The sequence below is a fragment of the Daktulosphaira vitifoliae genome, unplaced genomic scaffold (genome assembly GCF_025091365.1).
Source record: "Daktulosphaira vitifoliae isolate Bord-2020 unplaced genomic scaffold, ASM2509136v1 Scaffold_4, whole genome shotgun sequence".
Lineage (NCBI taxonomy): Eukaryota > Metazoa > Arthropoda > Insecta > Hemiptera > Phylloxeridae > Daktulosphaira > Daktulosphaira vitifoliae.
In genome coordinates, this window is record NW_026099575.1 from 7724426 (window position 1) to 7738171 (window position 13746).

Consider the following 13746-nt stretch of genomic DNA (forward strand, 5'->3'; position numbering starts at 1 on the left):
AAAATTTTATTGTAATTGCTTTAACTTAATTTTACTTGCTCTTATAAACATTAGTTAATTATTGTTGGCAAGAACAATGTACAGTATATAGGTTAATTAGAGGTTTATTTCATTAATAAATAAGCATGAAAACACGTCGAATCTTAAAATAATCCACTATCTGTAATGTATTAAAATATATGAAACTCTTTGAAGCATCGTAAATTGATTTTTATATTCGCCTTTGCGTTGTAATTTGGTTGTTCATTTTATCAGTTCTTTAAAAACACTTGAAATATTTTTTATAATAAAAATATATATATATATATATATATATATATATATATATATATCGTTTTATTCGGAAAAAAATATAATGCTTGAATGAACTATCATAAGCTTACACCTCCAAAGTTATTGTTAATAAAAACCGCAAAAATATTTTCATTTGTAATCTCTCTGTCACTTTACGTCATTGATGTTCTCATGTTCACGTACTGTGACAGTAATCAAAATTTTCCGATCGAATCCTGTTGGTTACAAATAACAATAATATTGTTGACGGGTTTAAGATGACTGTGTTTAGACACACCCATCCATAATGTTTTTATGATGTGCATTGTATTATTTTTTGGGTCGCGATTTTTGCACTTTCGATTGTGATGATTTCCCATTGCTGTTAAAATGCTGGAAAAACGCACTAACCAACATTAATTGCAACGCATATGTTCGCCGCTTTTATCAGTGCCGTTTATTTATATAAAAACGCGCACATTGTCTAACTCGCCGCAATTGTGACACGCGTTCAGCATAATCGCAATCGGTTTTTTAACATCGCCATAAAATAGTAGCGAAAAACATAGTCACGCGCAATTGTTTATACACGGGAGTCTCCATTTTTGCATTCGTTTTCTCATCATCACACATAAGAAAATAATTTTATTAACGCGCTTATTTGCTGCCATGGAGGCAAAACGAGAGATAATCTTTAACGACAAGGCGAGGCGGCGCCCAATCACCTGCTAATATCGTTCAGCGTCAGCCTGCGTTGGATACGTCATGACGCAAAGAGGCTAAAAAACATGATAATAAAATTGTGCAGAGTTCTTTTACGAATACTTCATCTATGGGTTATAGTACGATGCACCGCACAGCATAACCTTGAACACTAGACGCTTCACTAATAGTATTTATACTCCCCGTATACGTTACGATTAAGGAGATCTAATGTGCTAATTTTTTTATTCCTATGAATATGCGTAATTAATTTTTTTTATATTTTCGATCCGGTTAACGTTGTACAGTGTAAAAGCGTATACACCTTTCAGATAAACATGTAAACAAAGAACGATATTATTGATTAAGCGTTCAATGTGTTTTCGAAGCGTTTTAAGTAGTTCAAATAATAGGAAAATATATTTATTTTAAATGTGTCGTTGCACATTTCTTACACGAGTGTATTGCCTATTTGTAATATTGTGGCTAAAAATAATAAATCAAACTGCAGTATGACAGTATATGGATGTATTAGGTGAATATTCGTATCAAAATAAAAACTTGAATTGATAAATACGAGAACTTTTTCCTTTTTTTCCAAATAAAAATCACTAAGATTTTCTATTTTTCTTAATAACATTTTTTTAGTGACCTTTTTATGGTTTTTCGTAGAGTCACGAGGCATAGTTCTACGAAAATGTATATTTTTTCATAAAAAATTAATGAAAATAATTTATTTCTCTTGTTTATAAACAAACAAAATAAATTAAATGTTATCCAAAAACGTATAAGAATTAAAGCGATTACTACGTGAAGTACAGTAATCATTTGATAAACGTTGTAAAAAAATAGTTGTTTTGTTTTGACAGATCTATCGGCGGCCTACCGTGCGCCTCGTGTGCACGTACTACACGCACAGTAACATGCGACATGTGCTGTTGCACGTATACCGTCTTATAGAGGGATGATGATCTCATAGAGGTCAGGTAGCGGTCACAGACCGGTTGTTTTTTTTCTGTCGACAATAGAATTTTCTAGACGTTACGGGATGTGAGCACTTCCGCTTCACCACGTCGTCAACTGCCACCCGAGGACCCTTCGCGCGGTATATAAGCGCCACGAGCCAACGGTATGATTCAGTGCAAACTTAATCGTCCGCCTCGTACGGTATCCCTTCACAACTTGATCCTCGCGAGGAAGTCTGTCGTTTTTTGTGCCGTATAATTTCGAAATGTGAATACTGTGTTATTTTTTAACTAATCGACTCTTGGAATATAATGGTGATAGATCATTTAGTGGTAATACTGATTTGTCCCGTGTAGTGTGCATCAATGGTTTTGTGTAATCAGCCGTTGCAGTTTGAGGCGCCCGATTCAAGTGCACGTACGTCATATTTACAACACTATAATATGGTTTTTTAGTAGTTTATTTAGTGCATAACACTGTTAATTGTGGCCAACGAAAAAATAGACCCATACTGGCGTTTTACAAGTAGTTGGCGAAATGATAACACGGCGCAAAGGTCACCTTTTTTTTTTTACCGTGCGTATCTCGATCTTGCCGCATGACGCAATTGGTGGTTTAAATATCCAGACAAAAGTTCTGCAGAAGACGTTGGCAAATTAGGTGCGTGGGCCGAAGGGGTTGACGTTATCTCGGCCGCTTAACGTTGCTCGGCGTTAGCTCCTCCACTCTCGCTTCTTTAATGTTTTCTCGGTATTCTGATGATAATAAAATTTAATAAAAAATTGGTTTCACACAGCAGCGACTGGCGATAACAGCGGCGACTGACAGAAACACAGTCGCCGCCACATCGTGTTACGGTGCGTATGATAATAATACGGTCTTGCTAAATTGTTTACTGCGTTTTGGCTGTTCCGCCAAATAACAACAACGGCACGACTCTTGCCAGCAGTGTACCGCTATGACGACGTCGTTTGTGAACTGACTGCATAAATAAAATATTCATTTTTTTTTTATGCATGTCTCACGTACACTATTAAAACCCCGTCAAGTTAAATACTTGTAAGGGCATCTAATGTCGCTAATTGCAAAATGTTGTTACAAATTGCAAATTTTTTAACGTTTGGTTCTTATGAAATGTTACGATAAAAATTTTCATTCCGTTATTTGTTTTGTACACATTCGTGTCCTAGTTATTTGTTGACTTTCGTGTTTTCCACCCAAATTAAATCATTGCTAGGAAACTACCGCCAGACTAATATAATAATCGATTGTATGACGATTTTTACCTTAATATATAAATTGTTTCTTCCATTATGTCCAGTGAACGGCTCACGTTAGTTGTCAACCGTGTGCAATTTTTATGAATAAATTGCCTATTGAAAAATGATTGAAAAAAATTGTCTTCGGCGTTACCCAGAAAGCTTAGTTATAGAACTTAAACCGCTTGATACATAATGGTTTTAACCTAATTTTAGTCTAATAAAGCCGTATTAATTCAAAAGGAGATTGTCATTAAATAATGGCTTTAACAACATAGCAAATAGTAACGTGCCAAATGATCGCAGTCGAAGGGGTTCATTTAAACGTTTTTTTTTTTTTTTTGACTTTTTATTGTGTTTAGGAACATTTGAAATTTTTAAATCAATCGTTTTGTTTTAAATCAATTTTGGTAATATCCACAGTGTGAATGAAGTCGATATTTCTGACGGGACGACCGTCAAATTTTGCTGCATTTGTACCGCGTTTTGGACCATTTGCGTTTATGGTCATAATCATTTCGGATAATATTCTATCGATATCCACTAAAATAAACAGAGCTTATCGTACCCGACCTACTGTCGGGCGTGTTTGTTCGTATGAAATTTGCCAGACTGTGTGTAATTGCATTTGTAAACACTAGTAAAATTTACTTGCTGCGTAATGATGTCATTTTAGTAAAATCGTTCGCTGTACACCACAATATGGTCTTCGATTTACGTAAGACAGTTATAAAAGTTATTGATTTTATTTGTAGCAAAAGTGTTTACCTGCACAGTTCAACTGTCTCGTCGTTAGATTCACAAATTATATTTTTAAAAAACAATAACGCAATTGTCATCTATTGACATTGAATGACGCATGCGTCAAATCCCTCGTCCTTGTCCTTACGCTATAATCTGTTTTTAGCGCGTTGTAAATAAAACAAACACAAATCGGACAGTGCGATTGGCAATTATTAAATCGTCTGTTCCGATGTAACGATATCGCGTTTTAGGATCCGAGTATTAAAAAAGAGTGTAAATGGACAGTAACAAGAGAAACGGTAAGCGGCCTATCGGTTTTTTACGGGACGAAGATTAATGCAACGCGAATACGCGTTATATTATGTAAATATATGTATTCTTCCCGTCTGGTGATAAAAAAAACAAAACCGTGTATTAAGTCATTTTTTAAGTTTTTCTCTTTTCATTTACATAAAACGTCATTTTTCCGTTGATATAAATCAATGCAAATCCAGTTAATTTACAGAGTTTCTCCGAATGTCGGTGCAACATGTTGAGCCTTTATTTTTTGTGTAGCAAAAAGATATATCAAACTCTAGCGATTCGGTCGAATAGGCAACTCTCCTGCGTAAGTAACAGTTCATCAATATTAATGTCGATAATCGCTCATTTGCGTCAACCGTCCGATCGGTTTCAAGGAACAATTTTGATGATTGTGAATTGTATTATTTGTTCTATTACGTTAAATTAGCCCAACTCGGATCACGAAAGCTTTAATAATAAACACGAATTTCCAGTTTCTGACAACTAATAATCTTTAGTATCAACATCGGTTGGTATTAGTTATAGTTGACGTTCAGTTTTTGCATTTAATATTTTTTGGTTAGAAAATTATTTCTTTGTATCATTTAAAGACCTTTTGGTGACACCATAATGACTCATAAGTGAGTTTTTGATTTTCATATGTCGACCTGTCATAATCGTTAGAAATCTCAAAATAAATATTATAAAACTATTAACTAGTAGAAATAATATCTGACGAAGAAAATAATTTTAGTGTACAATTCGCTACAATTGAAATTCGAAGGCGTGCGAAACTTTAAAAGTGAAAAGTTTGCTCGGCGTGTGAAAGAATAAAATTTAACTGCAAATAAAAGGTTTACTAATGAAAATCAACATGTACTTAATCTATTATATAATTATGCGGGTTTTTTTCTTTCAAACTTCTTCATTATTTCGTATTGTAAAATTGTTGTTTGTAAGTTCCTTAGAATTTATCATTCACCTCTATAACGTGAAAATTTTGAAATCAAACAACAAAAGAAAACCTTGATGTAGCTGTAAATCGACGGCATAATTAATCGGTGGATTTTCTTTTTTCATCTTTAATATAATTCGTCGCAAATTTTATATTTAAAAAACAATTCGTCTCTCATTAATCTCTATTCATTAGTGATTTTATAAGTAAAAAATAACATTTGTTTCTTTTTGAGCAAGTTTATATATTAAATTATTTATATATAAATGAATTCTTTTAAAAGAAATCATTCGTTATTTAGTTGTAATTAATAATCCTTTGTTTTTTTATTTACAGGATATTACCAGCCGGCCGGTCCGTTGATCACACATCACATTGTACCACATCACGTGCATTTGCACCATCCACCGCACGTGAAACCATCGTCCCTGGTACCACCTCTGGTGCCCACGCCTCCTTCATCGACAGGCACAGCAGCACCGCCGCAGACGGAGTCATCTGACAACGAAATTGTGCCAGTCAGATCCACCTCCGCTTCGACGCCACCCGGTTACCACAGGTATCCACCGCAGAACTCGTACCATCCTCCTCCCATACCGTCGTATTACCCTTCACCGCCAGCGTCGGCCAACCTTCAATACCCACCTCCGCCACAGGTCCCGCAACACCACTATTTGCCGGAACCCAATCCCTGTGTGTACCCTGGTGTGGCACATCACCAACCAGGATATTTCCACCATAGCCGGAGCTCTCCATATCATCACATCGCCTACCATCACAGGCGACCAGCACCACCGTACAATCCGGCTATTGTAGGTCCACCGACGTACTATCACGAGTACTACGGACATCCACCCGGGCCACCACCCGCACCACCCGGGTCTCCTGGACAACAGCAACAAATGTTGGTGGCCGCACGGCCCGGCGACAGACCGGACCACCACCCCCAGCAGCAACCGGACGCCTATCCAGCGCCTCAACCGCTGTACTACTCACCGTATGGTGCTCCACCGGGCCCGTCGTGTTACCCACCGGCGCCGCCCCGAACTTACGTAGACCCAGCCTACCATTCTTGTCCGTGCCCAATGCAAACTTGTCCCAATCCAAAAAACGTCCATACTGGCCCGCTTACTGGTGCAGTCAGTAAGGGGCCGAAACACCATTCTACCACAGTCGTAACGCTTCCGCCGGTGGCATTGGCGCTGCCGCAAGAGCCTCCCCGCGCCCTAGGACCGCCTAGCCCGGCCAGGGGCAGCGCAGGAGTCGCTAGACCCGCGAGGTCCGGCTCATCTTGTAGCCCGTCAAAACAAGTTCCTTGGTGCATGAGTCCGTTGAGCCCGGCCAGGGCGTCCGTGCAACACCTGGCCCCTCAGTCTCCGGCCATGTTGACCGCCAAGAATCCCACTTCCGAATGGAACACCACTGAAGACAAATGTGATACCACTGGGCTTCTTGCTATCGGCAAGATGCTCAGCGAGTCCGTGTTAGGGTTAGAACAACCCATGGACGACGATCAAGAGATCATACCAAAAATCGAACCGGTCGACGAAGACATGCCCGCCTCGTATTACACGCTCAAGGTGAACATGGCCAGCGAAGACCGTCAACCGATGCCTGAACAGCTGACCACCATCGATTTGTCCATGAAACCTAACAATGATTACCGGGAAACGACGACTGTTTACTGCGACCCGTCCGTCAACCACAACAACAACAACATTGTTGACGGCGAAGATAACAACAAACTTATTAAAGGATCAGCCAAGAGAAAGAAGCCCAATCCCACGCAAATCGTCTTGGCAAAAAAATCGAAAATTCAAAACGAGACGCACGACGTTAACTTCGAACAAGTCAAACTCGAAGTAGAATCAACTACCGACGACCAAACGCCTGTATTGACAACCGACATCAACATCGAGCGGAAAAACAGTGAAGAAGTGACGTCCACCACAGACATCAGTAATGTCGGCGAACTGGACTCGCCAGAAGAGTGCGAAGAAGTACTGCGGTCTGCAATGTCTGACGATAGTGATAGCGAAGAGATGGTCGGCGAAACTTTTGTCAAGAAGAAAAACGTTCCCAAGAAAACAAAGAAAGGCCGTAAAGATCGAAAAAGTGGTGGCAATAAGAAAGAAATGACTGGTGAGTAACAACGATGTAATATGAGTTGTTGATTAAGTGTTATTATAACTTTGATTCTTTTTACAGATGCCATGAAAAGGGAAATGGAACAGCGAATGCGCGAAGAATTCGCTCAGTTGTCCAGACTTAAAAAACAGGATTTAGCGCCCAGATGGTCCAACGGTTGGATGTGGGAAGGCAAACCGTTTAAACGGCCGGTTTACTTAGAGGTAATGGTTAAAAAGGTTTAAAAATGTTCATTACGTGATTGTAATGGCGTGTGTTTTTTCACAAATAGAACGATGACGTGCCGGTGTTGAGAAAGTGCTACCCTTGTATGCGTCATATGCAAGGCGACACCATTTACGCCAGGGACTGCGTTTTGCTGAAGTCGGGTTCTCGAAAAAACGACCTGCCGTTCATTGCCAAAATCGCCAGCCTTTGGGAAGATCCTGTTAACGGTTAGCTAAATAGTACAAAGGGATATTTTTTGTTTTCACCTTTACTTATTATGACCTTTATTATTTAGGAGAAATGATGATGTCGCTGCTGTGGTATTATAGGCCAGAACACACGAAACAGGGTCGTCAAAAAGGAGACATGCCAGACGAGCTGTTCGCTTCCAAGCACAGGGACGTTAACAGTGTGGCTTGTATAGACGACCGGTGTTACGTATTAACTTTCAACGAATACTGTAGGTGAGGACACTTTTTTTTATTACTTTTTATTATTGTGCCACACTTTCCACAGTTGTCCGAAAAGTTTTCATCTGTGAGGTATCTTAACTTTAATTAAAAATCTAACTTGATTAACATATTTTATATTTTTCTTATAAAAGATTGTATTTAAATAATTAATCTTTAAAGGATATTATTCATAATTTACTTTGAAAAGTGTAGATATTTTTTAGGGTTTAAATTTTTTATCATTAATTTTTCAACAGGGAAAACACCAAAAAGATATAATCAATTTTTTTTAAGATGAATTATATTTATTAAGAAAAAGAAGTTTATTTTTTATTTTTATAAATTATTTACATTAATTTTTTATTTGCCTTGCAATAGTAGTACCAGAAATATTTACATAGTCAATATCTCATTTGTTTTCTTTATTTGTGATGTGAATTGTTTTAAGAAATAAACTAAATTTTACTTGAAATAGAAATGTTTTACCAAAAAAAAAATGTTAATCTTCGCTGATGTTGATTTTATGACACAATTTTTATTAATGTCAATCTTTTTATTGTTTACAGGCATCGCAAACACATAAAATCTGTACAAGAAAACTTGGTGCTTTCAAAAGCTGTTGTACCTCCGTTGCAAGAGTTTAATCCACGAGGAAGGCAATTACCTGCTGAAGGCGCTCCAACTGATCTGATATTCTTCTGTCGTCGAGTTTATGATTGTCGACAAAAACGTTTACTGAAAAAACAATCACTGTGACCCAAAATCATCTAGATCGTTTCATTATTTGTGACCATTGACATGATATTGTTGTTGTCCATACCTTGAAGACATACCTATTTTGCTGTATATTTAACATAGTTTATATGTTGTCCCTCAACGTACAGTGTAGTCATCAAGGAAGTCAGGGTCACTAAAATAAAACTATTATACATAGTTAAAACTACTATTATTTTACTACACGATGTACTCACTGTGATTGAAGGTATTTTTTTAGAAAAAAAAAATTTTGACTGGAAATTTTTTTTGGAAAAAATAATTATAATTTGACTTAAATTAATTAAATATGACAGATTTAAAGTGATGTAAATTATTTCTACTTTCCCTTATTGTATCAAAATTACCCCAAAAATGAAAATATTACTACCTCTTCTTTTATTCTCTTATTTTTTTTTTTTTTTTTTTGTTTAGTTAATATTTATATTTATCATAAGATTTATGATAGGGCATTTTTGTTATTTTTAAATTGAAATGTTTCCATTCTTGAGTTTGCCCTCAGATCTGTGTGACCACTATTTTTATTTTATTTTATTTTTCACTTGCACATCTAGTCATCAAACAGTTCTTATATAAGTAATGATAATATGAATATTTTTTGCCCTATTTTTGAATTTCTGTTTTAAATGTCATTTTGACTTTTTTTCTACCTCTGTCTTTCCAAAATGTATTGAATTAAATAATAAATATTATTAACCCGGTTGGTGGTTTAATTTTTTTGATGCTATAGTAGTTTAGTCGCATATTTAATAAATATTGCTTACAAATGTGTTGTTATAGAAAATAAAAGTAAAGAGAATGTTATTATTATATATTATTAATATTGAGATTCCTAATAACATATAATTTATAAGAAGAAGATGTTGACGAAAATATTCATAAGAATTCCATATGAAAGTGGCTGAAAATAATGTGTTAAAATAAGATATAATTTAATTAAAAAATTTAAATTCTAATGGGTATAAAATATTTTATTTTTAGATATTTATGATGTGTAAATGGACCAATTTTATGTATAAAATTTCAGCTTAGAGAAAATATAGATGGTCACTTAGGTCGCAATATAATATATTTGTGTAGTTATAATTTTTATTATGATGATGATTATTATTATTATTATTTTGAGTGTAATATTTTGTGTTATAATATAAGTAATTCATGTTTTTTTTTTTTGTAGAATGTTATTTGTTGACATACTTATAATATTTATGTCACAAAAATTGTATAATTTTGAAACATTCATTGAAATATATATATATAACACTGATATTAAATATAGCTGTTTTTATTTATCAGACAATTACATAAGAATGTGATTAGTGAAGATTTATTTTTAATACAGAATTACTGGTTTTATATTATTGTTAATTTATCACTTTTAAGTAAATTTTTTTGTTATCTGACTTATTGTTTTTGTGGCTATGTTAGAGCTTAACATTTTTTATCATTTACTTGTTTATATGAAAAAATGATCTATACTCAAAAATAAAGTAATTTTCATTTATTTTGTTAATAATAATTTTATGTTAAGTGGTTTGCAAAAAGATAGAGAAGGTTAAAAACGTTTTACTTGACAGTTGTTTAAGCCAATTATGTATTGACATCAGGCAAACAACACTCAATAGAGTAATTTTTCAAAAAATGTTCAACTATGTACAACATAAAATATGACCAATGTTTTATTATTAAAAAAAACAAATCTAATGAATATTTTTTTAAACTTAATAATAATAAATGTATTACTAGCATATATTTTAAGTATTTAAAACAAAAAATAATTATAAAACTATACTAAGTATAAATTTCGATTTATTTATATTTTGACAACAATTAATAGATATTCAATGGTGCAACTGAAAAATAAATTCAGGGGGTTATTACCTCTTTTTCTCTACCAAAAACTTTTTAGGAAGATTCGAATAAGCATAAAAATGGTTAAAAAAAACAATTTTTATTCCTTGACGTACTATTGTTTTTTATTCTATTTCTTTTTTCTTGCTGCCTGATAGATAGAAGTTTTAATAGCAGATGATTAAAATTGGGTGGTGATGTTTCAGTTCACTTGTACATTCTAAGACAAAGGCAGTCCGCATGTAGTAATATTAGAATGGGAGAGAATTAAAATAAGTAAGATGGCGTATGTATATTTTTTCAATTAGATCAATTATTTATTGAATCTATTGGAAATTGTTTTGATTCAATTTATTGATCAACTGTAACCAGAAATACATTACTACTAAATAGCCGACTCCCCTTAATATCTCATATCGAGCATTAAATCCAAAAAAATGACCCACAAAAAGGGATAACATATTAACATATGATTCATATAACATGTCGGCACTTAAACAAGGGCGCTTTTATAAAGAAGACAATAGAAATCGCTCATTTTCTAAACTTCAATATTAATTTTTAGTTTGTTATCTAATTGTTGATTGCACCAATTAAATTCAATCAAAATATTGATAATTCACGTAATCAATTAGTAAAATTATAAAATTTCGCAGTAGATGAATATCTAAATTTTATTAAATTTATATCTAAATTAAATTTTTTTTTTTTTGGAGGGAAGAGAAGCAATTCCAATTTTTGTCCTTTTTGTCTATCTTTATTAGCGCCTATTATTAAAATCTCTAACATTTTATTAGTTATCGTGTTCTCGTTTATTAATTGGTACAAAAATATAATGATGACAAGATTCAGTGTTAAACAAATGTTTTATAAAGTTATTCGGTATACCATCCTCCAAATCTGTCATTCCAATTAGTCTTGAATGAATAAAAACTTTAATATATGACTTAGTATCATTTCATTATACAGGGTGTTTAGTAAGTCAGGAAACGGGTTACAAACAATGAAAACAATAGAAACCCGTTTCCTGACTTACTAAACACTCTGTATAAAGGTGAACACAAGTAAACGAAAATACTTGAATCCAGTCTGAATTCGATCTTATGATTGGTTGCAAACTGTAGAAACTTGAAGCGACTTGGTCTGCTAAAATTTGTGATAATATCAATTTTCATGTTATAAATTACAAATGTGTTGTATTTATTTGAAAAACAATTTAAGAATTTAAATAGAGCGTAATATTGACCTAAAATAATAAAAATTACTACATTTATTATATGTTATGAAAATGTAAAATATTATTAATACATGAAAAATGTGTACGATTGCTATTCAATTTAGAGGTATTAAGACGCTGTTTATACGTCAAATAAAATAAATCAATACATTATGCGAGATTTTATTATGAAAATTAATTTTTTTTCTTAGAGTATGCGTACAACAACAGTATTTAATTTTTTTTTTTTTAAAAGTACATTTCGAATTTATAGAATCATACATTTGTATTTGCAGGATACATGTTAAGCTGACGACATAAAAAAATTGGTAAAATAATCTTCTTGCAATGATGATTTATTACGAACTTAGGCCGCCCGCATTAAATTTGACATTTTTTTCTTCGCTAGACCACTAAGGAAATTATCTCAGTGGCCATTAAGAAAAATTGTCTCCGGGACTTCCAATGTTCCAGATCAATACTATTCCATAATCGAGATTGATTAGATCTCGCCAAAGCTGAAAGTCGTTTAAACGAGAATCATTTTGGAACAAAAGCAACATAAAAAAATACTGTCAAAAAAATAGCTTTACATTTTGGCTATTTCCTTAAACATCTTACTATATAGGTCGTAAATATTCAAATAAAAATATGTTCATAAATAAATTAAATGTTTGACTATCGATAATGATGGAGTAACATACGCAGTAGTTGTAATGGTAAGATGGTCGGAGTACCCCATATGTTCGAAACAATTGCGACTTTGACAAATGTCGGAGTATTATCAGTTCGTGGCAAAAGTATTTTCCCAAGTCTAATATATCTGTAAAATTTACGGATATCACAAAAAATGAATATGTTATCTCTTATCACTTATTTAGATCGCGTTTATACAGATATTAGTTTTTGCACAGACTATATGAAAACAAATAGTTCACTTGGCCCGATAATAAAACGGTGTTTTGATTGGAAGATGTGAAATCAGTGCAACCATATGTATGAGCGCAAAATTTCTTTTAAATTATTTCATTATTAAATCTGCTGTAGCATAAATATTATGAAATTCCGTAAATAAACATGATTATTGACATAACTTATTTTAATACATCATTCAATTAAGGTATTAAATCCATAATCCCTTATTTATGACTCAAAATCCCTAAAGTAGTCATGAAAATTAAATAATTCTCAGTTTATATAATGTAAATTATTAACTACTTAAATTTGACTTGAGCAGTTACAATTGTTTTTGTTTCTGTACACGAATACAAATTAAGGGATCTATAGATGCGGGCTTCCTATTTTAATAGGCTCTGAGGTAAATTTTCTATAGAAGAAGAAACGATTTTAAGTAGTAATTGGAATCAACTTAATACGTTATAATTAATTACATACTATTCGGTACATAAATGTAGGGGGTCCAGATACCTCAAATACATTTACTTATGTATATTTGTTTACCTATCCCAACCATGAAACTGTTCTAGTCCTGCATAGAATGCCAACGATCTTCTATTCAACACATTTGTTTACCTATCCTAACCATGAACCTGTTTTATTCCTGCACTAGTTAAAATGCAGGGTGCTATTGTTCTAGAACAATAGCACCCTGAGTAAGTGTCATCTAGACTAAGGAGTACAGGTAGAAACCGTTACTCCAAATCATCGCTATTGTTAATCAACATTCCTGCGTCCCCCTAGCGCATACCTTTCATGGTGTCTTCGATACTATCTAGTTTATGTACGTTGACACTTGTGTTTTGCTCTTTGGTGTGATCACAAGTATCTTATTTCGTGTTATATTTGGTGCTTTCTTTCAAAATATCTCACTACCTCAACAGTATGCGATGCTCAGTGAAGTTTTGTCCAAGTACATATTCCTTCAAGGATAAAAGCTTTTTTTCTTATCCTAAAGAA

At 33.7% G+C, this 13746-nt stretch overlaps 1 protein-coding gene across 1 annotated transcript in view; it reads left to right on the plus strand.

Annotated features, from left to right (window-relative positions):
* The window catches only part of LOC126906336 (proline-rich protein 36-like), a 77246-nt gene extending 68334 nt beyond the window's left edge, over window positions 1-8912 (plus strand). The window contains exons 5-9 of the mRNA XM_050686897.1: window positions 5518-7323; window positions 7390-7532; window positions 7601-7763; window positions 7832-8000; window positions 8555-8912. Coding sequence (XP_050542854.1) covers window positions 5518-7323; window positions 7390-7532; window positions 7601-7763; window positions 7832-8000; window positions 8555-8744 — 2471 coding nt within the window. The 3' untranslated portion in view covers window positions 8745-8912. The remainder of the gene's footprint in view (window positions 1-5517; window positions 7324-7389; window positions 7533-7600; window positions 7764-7831; window positions 8001-8554) is intronic.
* Window positions 8913-13746: the final 4834 nt, after the last annotated feature.